This window comes from Pseudophryne corroboree, chromosome 10 (genome assembly GCF_028390025.1).
Source record: "Pseudophryne corroboree isolate aPseCor3 chromosome 10, aPseCor3.hap2, whole genome shotgun sequence".
NCBI classification, from domain to species: Eukaryota; Metazoa; Chordata; class Amphibia; order Anura; family Myobatrachidae; genus Pseudophryne; species Pseudophryne corroboree.
This window is the reverse complement of record NC_086453.1, coordinates 42084055-42103340: the sequence shown is the minus strand read 5'-3', so window position 1 is coordinate 42103340 and position 19286 is coordinate 42084055. Positions and strand designations below refer to the sequence as shown.

Genomic DNA, 19286 nt, shown 5'->3' with positions numbered 1-19286 from the left:
TTGGTTCACTTGAGATAATAGTAGTTACCCAGTCCTTATGGATGTTGTCCCCAGGATCTCAGTTTAGCAGGTGAGAATCCAATTAGCAGCAGTGGAATAATTCCAGGTTGCAATGGGCTTGTAGTGTCCAATAGGGGCAAAGAGTCCAATTGTTACCGGAGATGCCAGGTGGGTCCAAAGCTGATGGTCAGTGTCCTTAGCTCAACGCGTTTCGCTGGTCTAATGGCTCTGCCAGCTTCCTCAGGAGCATGTGATGCTATACATACTTTGCCCCTATTGGACACTATAAGCCCATTGCAACATGGAATTATTCCCCTGCTGCTAATTGGATTCTCACCTGCTAAACTGAGATCCTGGGGACAACATCCATAAGGACTGGGTAACTACTATTATCTCAAGTGAACCAAAAAATAATGAGGAGGGAGTCCTAACCGGAGACTGTGTACATATAATATACATCATGAGTGGGATCCAATTGGTCCTAATCAACATCTTTTAACATCCTTTGTTTCTGATTTAGGAACAGATAAAGATAGTATGACTATATCTGATTTATCTAATTAATCATTTTACTATGTTTATTAAAAGTTTGTGATTTTTTTATCTTAACAAATTATCGTCCCTTATTGGTTTCACAACCGGCGCCAGTATATATCTCTATATTGCTATTACACAATAATATTGTCCGATAGCCCTTTTGGACCAAGACCTTGGGGCACACTTAAAGACACAAGTAGATATGAGCTAGCGTAGAGCTTCAAATTTAAAAGACCAATTGGTTAAAAGCCATTTTGTTATGCAACCTCCCAAGGAACCCACAATTACAGGGAGTTTCCCTTGGGGCCACTGCAAAATTTGCCAATATATCTCTATGGTGAAAACCATAGAAGACAGATATGATGACACCATCAAAATCAAAGGTCACATTAATTGCAGAAGTATTAATGTTATTTACTGCATAGAATGCACCTGTCCAAAAAGATATATAGGGATGACAACCCGTATGCTCAAAGTATGAATACTTGAACATATAGGATCAATCAGGAATGCAAGAATCGATTTACAAAAGAAGAAGCAAATTACTACGGTAGCTCAACATTTCCTGCAGACACATTCCGGCTCCCTTGAGAGCTTCAGTGTTTTTGGCTTGGAACGTGTCAGTTTAGGCATCAGAGGAGGAGACATAACCAGAGCCTTACTCAGAAGGGAAAGTGAGTGGACATTCAAACTTAATACGGTCGCACCGAAAGGTATGAATGAACACATAAACTACAGCGTGTTCCTACCTTAAAAACAGGATTCAATCCTTCTCTGAATTCATCTGCACATTAGAATACACGATCCGTCTGTACATTCATAATTTTACTTTTTATCTAATACGTTTTTCTATACTTCGGCTGAGGTATTATATTATTGGCACCCACTATATCAATATGGAAGGACAACTGATGGGAAAAATTCAATATTCTCAACCAAGGACAGTATAACTTCCTCTCACGGGGATAATGGACGCCGGAGATCGTTCCTCACACCACCACACCTCAGCAGCCCTTCATACAGAGGAAACATGGCAGCACTAGGCTAATCCAGCCAGCAGGTTTATTACAACCCTGCCCACTCTCTCTATTTCTATTTTTCCTTTCAATAGGAACAGGCTCTCTCATTTCAGCAGCTGGGATACCCTGAGCTGCACATCAGGAATCAGGGTTCCCTGTGCAGCAAGACGAAAAAGCAGAAGCCAGCTCCTCTCTTCACTTTTCAAAACAGAGCGGAGTTCTTTCAGGTGTCTCCCTCACCCAGTATTCAATGTTAAAAAACAGATACAGGACAGCAGAAGACTCCTCACCTCCATACACTCTTTTTTCTTTGTATCTTTTTTTCAACAAGGGTACAGCATTTTTTGTGTTTTATTAATACCTATGCTATGTACCCTCCATTTTGTGATTTGCAATCATGAATGTATATCTAATACAATATAAGGTTGAATGCACAGACAGTGGGGTATATTTACTAAGGTCCCGATTTTGACCGAGATGCCGTTTTTTCTTCAAAGTGTCATCTCGGTCATTTACTAAACTCAAATCACGGCAGTGATGAGGGCATTCGTATTTTTTTGGAAGTCCAAGAAAAAAATTACGAATGAATACACCATCGGTCAAAACGCGGCTGTTTAAGTATGAATCTCGGTCATTTACTAAGAAGTGCATAGCAAAAAAAAAAAAAAACACTGCCGTGAAAAATTGCAACTCGTAAAAAAGTGCTAAAAAAAAACAGACCTGCTTTTTTGATCCGTGATTGGATAGGCATGCACGGATCCATGAGATCCGTGCATGTATATCAGTGGGAAGGGGTGGGAAAGTGCTTATTTTCTAAAAAAAAATTGCGTGGGGTCCCCCCTCCTAAGCATAACCAGCCTCGGGCTCTTTGAGCCGATCCTGGTTGCAGAAATATGGGGGAAAAAATGACAGGGGTTCCCCCATATTTAAGCAACCAGCATCGGGCTCTGCGCCTGGTCCTGGTTCCAAAAATACGGGGGACAAAAAGAGTAGGGGTCCCCCGTATTTTTAAAACCAGCACCAATGGTGGGAACTTTTTGCACACAGATCCGGCCGAGATTCATTGTGATAAAGTCGGCAGTGTTTTGCTAATCACTGCCGTAAAAAACAGTAAAAAAAACACGAATGACATCGACATCGGAAAAAACGAAAATGCAGAATACGACAGCTTAGTAAATTAGTCGTAATAAATTTAAAAAGTTGCAATTTTACACTTTCGATGTCATTCGTGATTGAACTTTGACCTTTTTCCGAAAATTACGAATGTTAGTAAATTTACCCCAGTGTATTTAATCTTGATGTTTAATCGTGAATGCATATATAATAGTAGGTTGAATAGATAGTACAGTGTACGCACACTTTGAGCAATTACATTACATTTCTGCAATTTGAATTATATTCATTTGACTGTATGCTCTGCATGATTTTTACACCTACATAACAACTGGTGTTGAAGGGGTGCTGTCCACACAACTGATTGGTGGAGCACCACCTATAGTCTATGTTTTGGTATTCATCAGAGGCATTTGAACAGGTTGCCATTTGTTAATATTTGCAGGATAGGTGGTTACCCACATGACTGGTTGGTGGGTTACTACTCATGAGCTCAAATTTGGATACTCGTTTTAGGTAAAATACAAAAAAAGGAGCACATATAAACTCCAACAAAACAACTTTGTTTATACCTTTGTTACCTGTTCGAATTAATTTTGTGTGGTGATGAATAGGACGATCAGACCATCCAATAAACCCTATTTACAGATACATTTATGAGAGTCTGGTCTCCGGATATCAATTTATATATTTTTGTCATATTTTCGCTATACACGTTTTTTTATTGATTTACGCTAAATCCAATTTAGTTTTAAAAATTGGCAAGGTTATGCCGCAACGCAACCTGTTATATGTATTTTTGTTTTAAAAAGTATGAATTAAAAGCTAATTTTTAACCATATATCTATTTATGAATTTATAAGTGTGCCCTGGAAAAGGCATTTAGTCCCCTTCCTTTTGCATATTACGTAAAAATCCCTTCTTGTATAGTCTACTTGGACTAATTATCTGGGAGCACCACCAACCAAGAGCTAATACAAATTTGCTCATAGCTATAGCCAGTATGTTGGTACATAATGAATCAATTAGCTATTCATCTCTTGATAAATTAGGTCCAATGCGGTCTCAAAACCTTTTCTCCATCATTAACTAGACTAAATGTAATTTAGCACCATTGCATAAGAAAAAATTCAGATGTCTCATTACTACATTATGCGAGTATCCCGCTATGTATACTTAAAATCTTTCAAACTGCATGTGGTAGCTCGCACCACCCATTGTTCTTATGTCTGTAGCTGTCACAATTAGTGTTGGGACTTCTTACACCATTCCCGTGCTGGGTGCAAGAGATTCGTCTGATACAGACAACCCTTCTCCATATGCACACTGTGGATGAGCACTGAATTGCCCGACAAATCCATGACTCCATGGCATTCCCATGAGATGGATGAGTTCTGTGTGATCGCATGGATGGTGCCCAATCACCACCCACAAACACCATTTCATATATAGTGTGGTACATTCGTGTACTTAAGTCTGATTTGCTGCATGCGCAGTCCCCAATTTATTTCTTTGCCCCATGAGTACTAAGCTGAAATCCATAAGAACCGTCCACAATTCCACATTCCTCCAATTCAGAACCGCCCCATAATCACATCTATAAAGATGAGTGGTTTTAAAACGGCAGCACTACACATCCCTGATTCCTTCTAGAGCTGGATACAGGCTGTTAGAGGTTTCAGTTATGTGCTTAATAATTTGGGTAGAGAATCCCCATTACATATGTAAGCCCCTGCTTGCCTGGTGGGCGATGTAGGTTTATTGTCTCAATGACACAGCAGTGTGGAACATTCCTGAGCTACCTGCCTCTACCTCAGTTTCTCTCACTTCAGTCTTCTGCAGGTGAATCACCAGACATATGGAGGTTGATACAGCAGGAGAAGCTGGACACCTCTCCTAATGAAAATATAAGGGTTAGGACTTTATTCACATCTTCCAACTTTACATTCCATCACAGGTTATTGAATGACTTTAGACAGCGCAGTTACTTGACACCAGAGCTAACATTCTCACGATGTTGACTATCCCTCAAAATCTCTTTCCTGCACAGCTGTGGTTGCCCTAGTACACGGTACCGTATATTGGTTGACAATATGTTATTTTAAGCTACTTTATGGACACAGGCAAGACTCAGGCCTCACATGTGTTTCCTGGAGAGAAACCCTCACTCACACCACCAACAGAACAGTGTAACAGCCTCCAACACTTATTAGCTTATATCGGCCATTCTCTGCATGTTCAATAGTTATCAGGACTGCATTTCAGAGACTTCCCATCAGAACTATTTTAAACTGGAGAGTTAACAGTATCTCAGTCGCCAGGTTTCATGATCACATAGTAGTCAGGTTTACTCAGTATCACTTGGCTGGTTAGATTTAAAAGGATGCTGATGGAAATTATGTATGTGCAGGTGTGATATTTTACCAGCAGACGACAAAAGCTATAAACTATAAAGGTACAGTTTAACAGATATTACTGTTTGATTTACTGTTTGAGTTTGAGACGCCGGCAGTCACATGGCTGACCGTGGCAAAGCGAAACCAAGAATCCTGACACCTCGGGGGGGGGGGGGGGGGGGGGGTTAAATACACTAACCTCCGTCCCCACCCTAAGTCTCCTGGGGTGGTGGCTAGGGAAAAACCTAGGGGGCGGAGTTTAGGGCTAAATCTTGGGTGGTGGCAGCTATGGCTAACCACCCCCCTAGTGCCTAACCCAAACCCGCCACCCCCCTCCCCCCGGTACTAACCCTAACATCCACTCTAATACTTACCTTCAGGATGCTGGCTGTCTGTGTTCCGTGCCGGTCTCCTGAGCACTGGCTGATTTGACCATTTATCATAAAGCATCATAACATTGTGTGCTCTCAGATTTCATTTAAACAATTGTTATATATAATTATTTGGAAAGGATGACTAGCACCAAAGGACAGACCTTTCCATAATAAAGTGTCATCCAATACGCTACAGCCAGACATGATTTGGAGCTTTCAAACTTGCTTCTAAAACTAACATTGTAAATGGGATATACCAGTGGCATACAGACTAGATATATACAGTGGGGATCGAAAGTTTGGGCACCCCAGGGAAAAAATCCATTTTATTGTGCAAAAAGAAGCCAAGGAAAGATGGAAAAATCTCCAAAATGCATCAAATTACAGATTAGACATTCTTATAACATGTCAAAAAAAGTTTGATTTTATTTCCATCATTTACACTATCAAAAGAACAGAAAACAAAAAATAGCGTCTGCAAAAGTTTGGGCACCCTGCAGAGTTAATACCTTGTAATGCCCCCTTTGGACAGCTGAGACCTGGCAGTGTCATGGATTGTTCTCAATCATCGTCTGGAAAGACCAGGTGATGTCAATCTCAAAGGTTTTAAAAGCCCAGACCTTATCTGACCTTGCTCCAACAATCAGCACCATGGGTTCCTCTAAGCAGTTGTGTAGAACACTGAAACTGAGAATAGTTGACGATCACAAAGCAGAAGAAGGCTATAAGAAGATAGCAAAGCATTATCAGATGCCCATATCCACTGATCGGAATATACTTAAGAAATGGCAGTAATCAGGAAGAGTGGAAGTTAAAGCAAGATCTGGAAGACCAAGAAAAATATCAGACAGAACAGCTCGCAGTATTGTGAGAAAAGCAAGTCAAAATCCACGTTTGACTGCACAATCCCTCCAGGAAGATCTGGCAGACACTGGAGTTGTGGTACACTATTCCACTATAAAGATATACTTGTACAAATATGGTCTTCATGGAAGAGTCATCAGAAGAAAACCTCTTCTACATCCTCACCACAAAAATCAGCGTTTGAAGTTTGCAAATGAACATATAGACAAGCCTGATGCATTTTGGAATAAAGTTCTGTGGACCGAAGAGGTTAAAATAGAACTTTTTGGTCGGAATGAGCAAAGGTACGTTTGGAGAAGGAAGGGCACAGAATTTAATGAAAAGAACCTCTGTCCAATTGTTAAGCATGGGGGTGGATCAATCATGCTTTGGGGTTGTATTGCAGCCAGTGGCACAGGGAACATTTCACGAGTAGAAGAAAAAATGGATTCAATAAGATTCCAGCAAATTTTGGACGCTAACTTGATGCCATCTGTGAAAAAGCTGAAGTTAAAGAAAGGCTGGCTTCTACAAATGGATAATGATCCTAAACACACCTCAAAATCCACGGTGGATTACATCAAGAGGCATATACTGAAGGTTTTGCCATGGCCTTCACAATCTTCTGACCTCAACATAATTGAAAATCTATGGATAGACCTTAAAAGAGCAGTGCGTCACAGACAGCCCAGGAATCTCAAAGAACTGGAAGACTTTTGTAAGGAAGAATGGGCGAAGATACCTCAAACAAGAATTGAAAGACTCTTGGCTGGCTACAAAAAGCGTTTACAAGCTGCGATACTTGCCAAAGGGGGCAGTACAAGGTATTAACTCTGCAGGGTGCCCAAACTTTTGCAGATTACAGTTTTTGTTTTCTGTTCTTTTGATAGTGTAAATGATGGAAATAAAATCAAACTTTTTTTGACATGTTATAAGAATGTCTAATCTGTAATTTGATGCCTTTTGGAGATTTTTCCATCTTTCCTTGGCTTCTTTTTGCACATTAAAATGAATTTTTGCTTGGGGTGCCCAAACTTTCGATCCCCACTGTATATATATTGAATATAGTAGATGAACAAGTATGGACGTTTATATGAAAATATTTTCAATTAGGTGAGAACATTTTCAGATCCATTTATAACGCTCAAAACTTTCTGAAAACAGTGCATATGGCCCTCATTCCGAGTTGTTCACTCGTTAGCTGCTTTTAGCAGCATTGCACACGCTAAGCCGCCGCCTACTAGGAGTTAATCTTAGCTTTGCAGAATTGCGAACGAAAGATTAGCAGAATTGCGAATAGAAATTTCTTAGCAGTTTCTGAGTAGCTCCAGACTTAACTCCTACACTGCGATCAGTTCAGTCAGTTTCATTCCTGGTTTGACGTCACAAACACACCCAGCGTTTGCCAGACACTCCCCCGTTTCTCCAGCCACTCCCGCGTTTTTCCCAGAAACGGCAGCGTTTTTCCGCACACACCCATAAAACGGTCAGTTTCCGCCCAGAAACTCCCACTTCCTGTCAATCACACTCCAATCACCATAATGAAGAAATTTCTTCGTTAAGCCGTGAGTAAAATACCAAACTTTTTTGCAAATTTACTTGGCGCAGATGCACTGCGAACATTGCGCATGCGCAGTTTGTGACAAATCGCTCCATTGCGAAAAACACTAACGAGCGAACAACTCAGAATGAGGGCCATTATGGGGCTGATTGTGAGCCAGATACATTTGCGCACACTTTACTGTTCGGTCCAGGCAGCCTACTAACCTCATTGTGCTAATGTGGGAATCTGCCCGCATATGCTGAACATACGTACAACTGCATGTGGAAACCAATCCCACCTATTGGTTAAAAACAAGAAATGCTTGTTTAAAATAGGGTCCATTGATGAACATATCTATCAGAACCATCTAGCAATCTCCGTCCATGTGCGTATTCCTGATCCAGCACACGCTCAGTTGCCCATTCCTTTGCATTTATAGAAACATAGAAACATAGAATTTGTCGGCAGATAAGAACCACTTGGCCCATCTAGTCTGCCCCTTTTTTTTTTTTTTTTAATATTATTTTTTTTTATCACTAACCTTATTTGATCCTTATTTCTTTGTAAGGATATCCTTATGTCTATCCCATGCATGTTTAAATTGCTCTACTGTCTTAGCCTCTACCACCTCTGATGGGAGGCTATTCCACTTGTCCACTACCCTTTCTGTGAAATAATTTTTCCGCAAATTTCCCCTGAACCTCCCCCCCCTCCAGTCTCAGTGCATGTCCTCGTGTCCTATTGCTTCTCTTCATTTGGAGAATGTTTCCCTCCTGGACTTTGTTAAAACCCTTCATATATTTGAAAGTTTCTATCATGTCCCCCCTTTACCTTCTCTGCTCCAAACTATACATATTGAGATTTCTTAGTCTTTCTGGGTATGTTTTGTGATGTAGGCCATGCACCATTTTAGTTGCCCTCCTTTGTACAGTTTCTAATGTATTAATATCCTTTTGAAGATATGGCCTCCAGAACTGAATACAGTATTCTAGATGAGGCCGTACCAATGACCTATACAGTGGCATTATTACTTCTTTCTTTCTGCTGCTGATTCCTCTCCCAATGCAGCCAAGCATCTGACTAGCCTTCCTCATTGCCTTGTTACATTGCTTACCTGCTTTTAAGTCATCTGAAATAGTGACTCCTAGATCCCTTTCCTCCTCAGTAGTTTTCAGTATAGTGCCATTAATACTGTATTTAGCTTTAGGATTTTTGAGACCCAAGTGCATGATTTTGCATTTTTGGGCATTAAACTGTAATTGCCAGACTCTTGACCATTCCTCTAGTCTACTTAGATCCTCAATCATTTGTTTTACCCCACCTGGTGTGTCTACCCTGTTGCATACCTTTGTGTCATCTGCAAAAAGGCATACTTTCCCTTTAATGCCATTTGCAATGTCACCAATAAAGATATTAAAAAGCACTGGTCCAAGTACAGATCCCTGGGGTACTCCACTGGTAACATTTCCCTCCTGTGAATGCACTCCATTTACCACAACTCTCTGTTTTCTATCCTTCAACCAAGATCTTATCCATTCAATAATCCTAATATCCAATCCCAAACTTTCAAGTTTATTTAGCAGTCTGCGATGTGGAACTGTATCAAAAGCCTTACTAAAGTCTAGATAAGCTATATCCATGGCTCCACCTTTATCCATCACTTTAGTCACACAATCAAAAAATTCAATAAGATTTGTTTGACATGATCTCCCCCCAGTGAATCCATGCTGTTTGGGATCCAGTAAATTGCCGGATTTGAGATGATCTACACATCTTTCTTTTAAGAGTGTTTCCATCAATTTCCCTACTACTGATGTAAGACTCACTGGTCTGTAGTTGTTTGCCTCTTCCTTGCTTCCACTTTTGTGCAGTGGGACTACGTTTGCTCTTTTCCAGTCCCCTGGAATTTCTCCTGTAGCTAATGACTGGTTGAATAATTCTGTCAATGGTGCTACCAGCACCTCTTTAAGTTCTTTTAGTATCCTTGGATGTATCCCATCTGGCCCCATAGATTTGTCCACTTTCAGCTTTGAGAGTTCTGTTAGGACCTTCTCCTCTGTAAATGTACTTGTTTCATTTTCCTGAATATCCCTGCAACTTAACTGTGGCCCCTTCCCCTCTCTTTCAGTAGTAAATACTGAGCAAAAATAATCATTAAGATGATCTGCTATTAAATTGTCTCCTTCAACAAGACTCCCAGTGTCCGTCTTTAGTTTTATAATTCCGCCTTTTGTTTTTCTCTTTTCGCTTATATACCTAAAAAAAGTTTTGCCTCCTTTACCCACTGACTGGGCCATTTTCTCCTCAGCTTGTGCCTTTGCACATCTGATTACCTTCTTTGCCTCCTTCTGTCTAACAAGATATATTTTTTTGTCTTCATTATTTTGTGTCTGCTTATATTTCCTAAAAGCCATCTTTTTTGCTCTCACAATATTTGCTACTTCTTTTTCAAACCACACTGGCTTCCTTTTCCTTGTGTTTTTCCTAACAGTTTTGATACAAAGGTCTGTTGCCTTCAATATTGCACATTTGAATGTTTTCCACCTCTCCTGCACTGTTTCCAAGTTCCTCCACTCTGCCAAAGAATCGCTTACACATTTTCCCATCCCTACAAAATCAGCCTTCCTAAAATCCAACACCTTTGTTTTTGTATGGGACGAGTCAGTCTCTGTCTTAATGCTGAACCATACTGCTTGATGATCACTGGATCCGAGGTTTTCACCCACTTTTACGTCCGATAATCTGTCTCCATTTGTAAGTATTAAGTCTAATATTGCGTCTTTCCGAGTGGGCTCCCTCACCAATTGGTGGAGGGATGCTCCCTGAAGGGAATTTAAAAAGTTCCTACTTCTAGTGGAACTAGCAACAGACACCTCCCAGTTTACATCAGGAAGATTAAAGTCTCCCATGATTATTACCTCTCCTTTTAATGCCATTTTAGTTATGTCCTGCAATAGGTTCTTGTCAAGTTCCTCTTCCTGACCTGGTGGCCTGTATATCACACCAATACGAATAATCAACTTTTCCCCTGTTTCTATGGTCACCCAAAGGGCCTCAGTTTTTTCTTCAATACTTTGTATTAATGTAGTATTTATGGCATTTTTTACATACATTGCTACCCCTCCTCCAATTTTTCCAATTCTGTCCTTCCTAAACAAAGTATATCCTGGTATAGCTATGTCCCAGTCATGATTTTCATTGTACCATGACTCTGTAATTGCCACAATGTCTAGATCATCCCTTGTCATTATTGCAGTTAGTTCTGGGATTTTATTCCCTAAGCTCCTAGCATTTGCACACATAGCTTTTAGAGTTTTGTTTGTGCTTTTTCTGTTCCTAGCTATGTTCTTCTCTCTGCCTATTTTTATTTGGTTTTGATCTGAATTATTTTCTGTTGCTGTGGATATGCTTCCTATTCCCTTTGCCTGCAGAAACAATACCTCTGTGTTGGGGGAGCAGATTTCTTTATTCCTATTTGGTTCACTGCCCCCCTTTGTTAGTTTAAATAGCTCTTGATGAAGCATCCAAACTGTTCAGTTAGTATTCTTGTTCCCCTTGAAGATGGGTGCAGGCCGTCAGACATTTGCACTTGTGTCTGATGCAGAAGCAGGCCCTACATATTTTTCTTGCTATTTCTCTTGGTCCTTGTGTTCTGGAATAATACTATTTTGTCCATTCTTTATAAAGCCAGTTTGACTCTCTGTTTCTAGGTGGACCACTTGAAGCAAGCCAGTCTGTGATCACAAATGAAGACGGAGGTCTGTCTATAAACTGCTCTGTGGACAGTAACCCAGCAGCTGTTCTGAGCTGGATAAAGGGGGAACATAAAGACTCAAACAATAGAATTGCTGAAGGAATTACATGGTTACTGGTAAAAATAACATCCTCAGAGGCAGGTATCTACAGGTGCTTAGCAAGGAACAAGTATGGGTCCAGTGAAACCCGTATCCAAATCAACAGAAAACCAGGTACTACTTATACTTTTACTTCTGTATAAAGTAATTTGAAAGTCGTTGTTTTACAGTAGATATGTTTAATTGTAAAGTTACATTTAGGGATGAGCAGGTGACCTGTACCCACCCGAACTTTGCAATCTGAGTCCGGATCCAAGTCCGGCTCGGGACATCCTGCCTTACTCGGATCCCAAATCTAGGCCAAGCATCATTATCCCGCTGTTGGTTTCTCTCGAGTTTTGGATTCTATAAAGCTCCTCGGGGATTGGCGCCATATTTACTCCGGCTGTGAAGAGTGCACTGGATGGACGTGTCCGTCTCAGTACTGTGTCTGGCGTGGGGCGGGTGCTCTGTCTGCTGTTTCTGAAAGGGGTGATCTGTCTGCTGTATAATTCCAGGTGGGGTGCTCTGTCTGCTGTATCTTAAAGGGGTGATCTGTGCATCCATCCAGGGGCCCCTCCCCAGTGTAAAATTAAAATAATAAAAGCTAAAAACAAAAAGCCTAATATATATATATATATATATATATATATATAATTCATTATTATTTTGTTTTGTGTGCTGTACCCCAGTGTACTATACATTTTTTATTTTATTTTCATAAGTACTGTGACTCTGCCAGTCAGACCGCAGTATATTATTATTTCGTACTCATACACGTATTGTGCAACACTGTTGGTGAAAGTTAACCGCAGTGTTCGATTACTATTTCAGACACAAACATGTATTGTGTGAAGCTGTGGGTGAAGGTGGTCCCATAGTAATATATTTTATTTCCTACGCATAAACGTATTTTGCCACACTGTTGGCAACATTAAACCGCAGTGTTTAATTACTATTCCTAGTGGGTGGAAGGGCCCAAGGACAATTCTATCTTGCATCTATTTTCTTTGCATTATGTGCTGTTTGGAGCATTGCTATCTACTTGTGTAGACAACAAACATTTGTATAGTATTTTAAACTGCCACCCTGTCTGCCACTGTAATGCCATTCTGTTTCCTTGATGTGCCATGTTGGAAGTTTAAGTTCCACATGTTTGTACCACCCACTGCTGTCACTTAGCTTAGTCATCCAGCTACCTTGGTACAACCTTTTGGCGTAAACTGGATAAAAACAATATTGTGAGCTGTGAGGTGGTCAAAATTGACTGGAAATGACTGGAAATTAATGATATTGAAGTTAATAATACTGTAGGAATAACAACAGGCTAAAATTCTGTGATTTTAGCGGTTTTTATGATTAAAAAAAAAATACAGATCTAAAACAAATACAGATCCAAAACATGAAGGAGATACACATCCAAAACAGGGACCCAAAACTAGAGATGAGCAGGTTCGGGTTTTACTTGGATTTACTCGGTTCTCTAAACGGCATCTTATTAGCTATCCAAAACATGAGACATCTGTGAGCCAATAAGATGCTGTTTTGAGAACCGAGTAAATCCGAGTAAAACCGAACCCACTCATCTCTACTCAAAATCCGAGATTTGGGGGGGGGGCGCACATCCCTAGTTACAGTATATTCAGACATTCAGACAAGTGACTTCCCATGGTAACACATCGTTGGAATACATCACATGGGCCGAACTACTGTACTGTAATTCATGCACTTGTATAATGTGTAGATGCATATCTACGGTATACAAGGATTCTAGATCTCCAACATGGAAATGGGACTATAATATTCCTTAATAAAGGCTTCTCAAATTCAAATGTAAAAACACGGTACGCCTAAAAAATAAATATTAAAAAGGGATCACAGATAATGCTACTGCATATAGCACTATAGCATACCTAGGTGCAAGTGTGCAGATATGTTTGGGACCCCTCAACTGGAAAAGTGGCAGTTTGGAATAAACCACCACTGATTTAAGGGTTCCAAAGTCTCCAAACTTTTGGATAATAAATCCGACAGTTTAAAAGTTAAAAAGAGGAGTTATTGTAAAACTTACCTTTGTTAACTCTCTTTCTTTGAGGTCCATGGGATCCACCGGGTTAATTCTTAACCTTGGGGTATGATGCTGGTGGAGACCAGGACTGACACAGAACAATAAGCTTGTGAGCCTCCTAGAATACACTAGGCTACTCCCCCTTCATACCCCGCCCCCATGCTCAGGCACTTCAGTTTTAGTAACAAGCCCAAAGCAGGAGCTAGAGAGGAGAGAGAGAGAAGGAAGGATGGTACACACAGAAACACACTCTCACATATAGAAGGGAGCTGGTAACCAAAGAAGTAACAAATTGAAGCCTCTGGATCCCATGGACCTCAAAGAAAGAGAGTTAAAAAAGGTAAGTTTTACCCAAACTCCTATTTTCTTCTTCGGGATCCATGGTCTCCATAGTGTTAACTCTTAACCTTTGGAAGTTCCAAAACAGTTGTAATAGGGAGGAAACGCTCCTAAACTGATAGGAGAACATTGTGGCCAAAGTTTGCATCCTGAGAGGCAAACGTATCAAAGGCATAGAACCTAAGAAACATATGGGCAGTAACCTCATAGCTGCCTTGCAGAGTTGGTCCGCAGATGTGCCACACATGCTGCCCATGAAGGACCCACAGAGCGAGTAGAATGAGCAGAGACTGTACTTGGAACTAGGACTGGATTAAGGTCCACATGGGTCTGGGGCTGAAAATGACCCAGGGCCTATTGTGAGAAGTTGAGGAGGTGTGGCTAATGCTGTGTGGGTGTTGATGGTGACATATGGGCATGTAATATAAGTCCCAATGTCTCCCAAAATACGTAAAAGTAGAAAAAAAGCAGCACTTTGTGAAGAAATTAGAAATATAATTTTAATTCTTATGATTTATGGCAACCATGTGACCAGCTGAGAATCATGCAGTCACGGTGATGGGCCTATTTTTATCTGGCACCTGGAGCTGTAGCTCCATCCGCCCCATTGTTAATATGGCCCTGCTTGGAACAGGCAAATCCACTTCTGTATACACCTGTGAAATGGCCATGCGGAGCCATCGTGTTAACGTTTGTTTAGTGGCTGACCAGCCCCACTTGAGGAATCCATAAAGGATGAATAAAGAATCATCTTACGAAGGGAACCAGTATGGCCCATGTAGATCCGGAGAGCATGGACCACATCTAATAATGCTTCCTCTTGTGAGAGGCTGGATTCCTGAAAGGCCGGTACCACAATGGGTTTGTTAATATGAAATGTAGATACTACCTTAGGTAAGTATCCTTTTCTTGTTCTAAGGACTACCTGGTCCTGGTAAAAAATTAAAAATGGCGAGCGTCATGAGAGAGCTCCCAAGTCTGAGACCCTGCGTGCTGAGGTGATTGCCAGGAGAAAGAGGGTTTTTGCGGTTAACCACTTGAGGTTTACTGACGAAGGTTCGAAAGGGGACCAAGATAAGGCCTGTAGAACCACAGACAAATACCACATAGTCACCGGAGGGACAAATGGAGGATGTATTCGCAGTACCCCCTGAAGGAAGGTATGTACATCTGGCAATTGAGCCAGTCTCTTCTGTAATCAGACGGAGAAAGCCGAGATCTGAACCTTCAGAGAAGCCAGACGAAGACCCATGGCTAGGCCTGCCTGTAAGAAGACTAACAGCCGAGGTAACCTGAGAATTTTAAGATTGTAGTCACGGTGAGCACACCACTAGAAGTAGGAGTGCCATAGCTGGTAGTATATCTGGGCTGAGGCTGGTTTCTGAGCCTGAAGCATAGTCTGAACTACTGCACCGGAGAAGCCTTTGTCCCTTAGGAGAGAAGTCTCAAGAGTCACGCCGTCAAAGACAGATGTGGCAGGTCCAGATGGAGACAAGGCCCCTGAGAAAGTGAAGAGGTAGAAAGAAGGGCTCGTCTATGGAGGGATCCCTCAGATCCGAGAACCAATAGCGTCTGGGCCATGCTGGAACTACCAGGAGTACTGCCTTCCTCCATGAATTTGCGCTGTACTCTGAGAATGACAGATACTGGAGTGAAGAGATATGTTCCATGGATATGCCGGAGGGAAGTTCCATGGAACTGTAATTGCATCCATGAAGGTCGCTTCTGGATCTATTGTCCTGGCCCTGTACACTAGAACCTTGTGGTTGTGTCTGAAGGCCATGAAAGCCACGGCTGGCAAACCCCATTTGCGTACCAGGATTTGAAAGATGTCTGGGTGGAGAGACCCCTCTCTGGCGTGGACATCTTGGCAATTGAGAAGTCTGCCTCCCAGTTGAGGACTCCTGGAATGAAGATGGCCGAGATGGCTGAAAGATGGATTTCTGCCCAGACGAGAATCCATGACACTTTCTGCTTGGCTGCCACACTTTGAGTGCCGCCTTGCTAATTTGTGGAGGCCGACTGGACTTGCACTGGCGAACCGTGAAGGAAGTCTTTAGCCATTTGAAGAGCCCTGTAAACTGCTCGGAGCTCTAGTACATTGATCGGGAGAGTTCTTTCTGCTGGGGACCAACTGCCCTGAAAGGAGTAAATAGATTTCTAGGTGCGCTATCAACAGCAGCTGGTGTAGGGAAGATCAGTTCCCTAAGTAAAGGCAGAAAGATACAATTATATATACACCAGCGCTAGCAAACAGAACGGCTTACTGAATGTAAATTATAATACATTTATTAAATAACAGACAATAAAATCATAAAATCCTCTCCTATATAATAGCCCAGATCTGTGACTCTGTGCCTGGGCCTCTAACGTTGGGCGGAGTCACAGCGCTGGGCGGAGGCTAATGCATCTCCATGGGCTATGGCAGCAGCAGAGTCAGGTATACAGACAGGGTATACTGAGGATACATGGAAGCAGCAGGTGGACGGGACCCACACCTCTGCCGGGTGCACACCATGCGTACCCCCTTATACCCCACGCCGGGACCATCTCCCTTATGCACCCCCATTCCACTGCTTGCCGCATACAGCCACTGGGGGGGGAAAGGTGCCAGGGAGGCAGCGGGGATTATGTTCAGCGGCCCACCACACGAACCACACACTGACCAATACCCATTGCCTGCGGCTCACCACCAGCCTGCCGCCCCAGGAACACAGTGTGGAGGACAGCACTGCAGATGGGATGGAACAATACAGCCAGCGCTCCCTCCCTCTGCAGCAGTCAGGGAGTGCACACCCGTAGCTGCATATTCCCTGCGGTTCACCCACAGCCCGCCGCCCTGGGGACACGTGCGCGGAAGCAGCGCCATCACATCCCCTGGCCCCAGGAACACAGTGTGCAGGCATGTTGCCATTCACAAGGGACAGATCAAGCGCTGCAGAACTGCCACAGGATGGATCAATGCTGTTGGAGAATAACAAACCAGAGGAACCGTTGGTTGCAGGGTGCTCTAATTACATGCAGGTACGCATCCTGGATGTCCAGGGAAACCATATAATCCCAAGGTATCATTGCTAGTACAATTGAGCAGAGAGTTTCCATACAGAGCTTGGGTACTCTAAGGTACTTGTTTAGCATCTTAGATTCAGAATGGGACGGTAAGACTCATTTTTGTTTATGAACCTAAAACAGTGTAGAATAGAACCCTTGACCCTGTTGATGTTGTGGCATAGGGATGACCACTCCAGACTGCAGTAAGGAGAGAATAACTCCCTGCAATGCCTGTGCTTTGCCAGGATCCGGTGACAGAGAGGTAGGGAAGTACTGTCTGGGAAGTCTCAGGACTGAGAGAGTGTACTTATAAGAGACCACTTCTTGGACCCAGGAGTCGGTTGTGATAAGACTCCATCCCTGGACAAACTGAATAAGCCGGCCTCCCGCCCTGGGGTCTGCCAGCGGGAGGCCCGTCCCATCAGGCTAAGGGTTTATCCTCAGGTTTGGTAGTAGGACGTCTGGCGACCCAAGCCTGCTTGTCCTTGGGTTTGGAGGCCTTGCCTGCGCTAATTAAAGTGTGGGAAGGACTGACCTTTGGGTTTGCCTTGTGAACGAAACAAGTCCAAAAGTACAAAGTCCGAGGTCTTCCTGAGGAAGCTGAAGGCAGATGAGCCATCTTAGATGTTGCTAGTTTCTCAATAATCTTGTCCAGCGCTGGACCAAAGAGGAACTTGCCCGTGTATGGGAGGGCTTCCGGGGCTTTCTTGGAGTCTGTATCCGCCTTTCATGAGCGGAGCCACTCAACGCTGCAAGCTGTAATGGATACAGACGAAGCCTTAGAGGATAACAGTGCAAAGTCAAGAGCAGCTTTACCAACGTAATAGGCCGCATCACTAATGTTGGCAAAAATGGATAACTGAGCAGTGGACAGAACAGGTGTGAAACTGCACGCCCTTGGGTAATGGAAACAGTGAGTAAGTGGTTAGGAAAGGCCAGGAGGGATTGCACCCTGAGAATTGTACCATGGCAACCATACTGCAAGAAACTTGTCCACCGTGTAGTTTGGAGACTTATTATATACAGTACTAAGAGGGGATATGATCAACATCTACAAATATATAAGGGGACAATACTCAGAGCTTGCGCGGGACCTGTTTTTGGTTAGATCAACACAGAGGACTCGTGGACACTCGCTCAGGTTAGAGGAGAGGAGATTCCGCACAATACGGCGTAAAGGCTTTTTCACGGTAAGGACAATACGTGTTTGGAATTCCCTGCCCGAGGGAGTTGTAATGGCGGAATCTGTCCACACCTTTAAGAATGGGTTAGATAAATTCCTATTGGATAAGGATATCCAGGGGTATGGTGCATAGTCATGCATTATAGTTACTATTTAGTCAAATCATCATGCAGAGGACACCACAAATAGGTTGAACTCGATGGACAATTGTCTTTTTTCAACCTCAGATACTATGTTACTATGTTACTATGTTACTATTGGCCCCAAACCAGATGCGGTTGAGAAACTGTTGATGGGTTGGAGGGAGTGACTGCTTCCATGACCTAGCAATTTGATATTTAGCGGCACAAGAGATATGTAGGACTAATTTATTCTCGTATTTGGATAATTGGCAGGCCGTGGCACACAGAAGCAATGAGGCTGTGGTAAGGGGAATATTAAGGGAGATTAATAAAGAAATAAGGGATTGGACCGTCGACCAGAAAGGAGCAATACAGTATGTGGACATGTCCACCAGATGTAGAAAAAGGAACCTATTTGTCCACATTGTCTCTAGCAGTGGTTAGAGGTGTCAGGATATATTCGGTGTAAACACCCTGGAATGAGGTACCATAATAACTAGAGATGAGCGGGTTCGGTTTCTTTGAATCCGAACCCGCACGAACTTCACTTTTTTTTTCACGGGTCCGAGCGACTCGGATCTTCCCGCCTTGCTCGGTTAACCCGAGCGCGCCCGAACGTCATCATGACGCTGTCGGATTCTCGCGAGACTCGGATTCTATATAAGGAGCCGCGCGTCGCCGCCATTTTCACACGTGCATTGAGATTGATAGGGAGAGGACGTGGCTGGCGTCCTCTCCATTAGAATAGATTAGAAGAGAGAGAGAGAGAGAGAGATTGTGCAGACAGAGTTTACCACAGTGACCAGTGCAGTTGTTGTTAAGTTAACTTTTATTTAATATATCCGTTCTCTGCTATATCCGTTCT

General features: G+C 42.6%; 1 protein-coding gene across 1 annotated transcript in view; it reads left to right on the top strand.

Annotated features, from left to right (window-relative positions):
* The window catches only part of LOC134965156 (sialic acid-binding Ig-like lectin 13), a 265550-nt gene that overhangs the window by 236071 nt on the left and 10193 nt on the right, over nucleotides 1-19286 (top strand). Inside the window, exon 9 of the mRNA XM_063941678.1 lies at nucleotides 11536-11793. Within this exon, the coding sequence (XP_063797748.1) occupies nucleotides 11536-11793 (258 nt within the window). The remainder of the gene's footprint in view (nucleotides 1-11535; nucleotides 11794-19286) is intronic.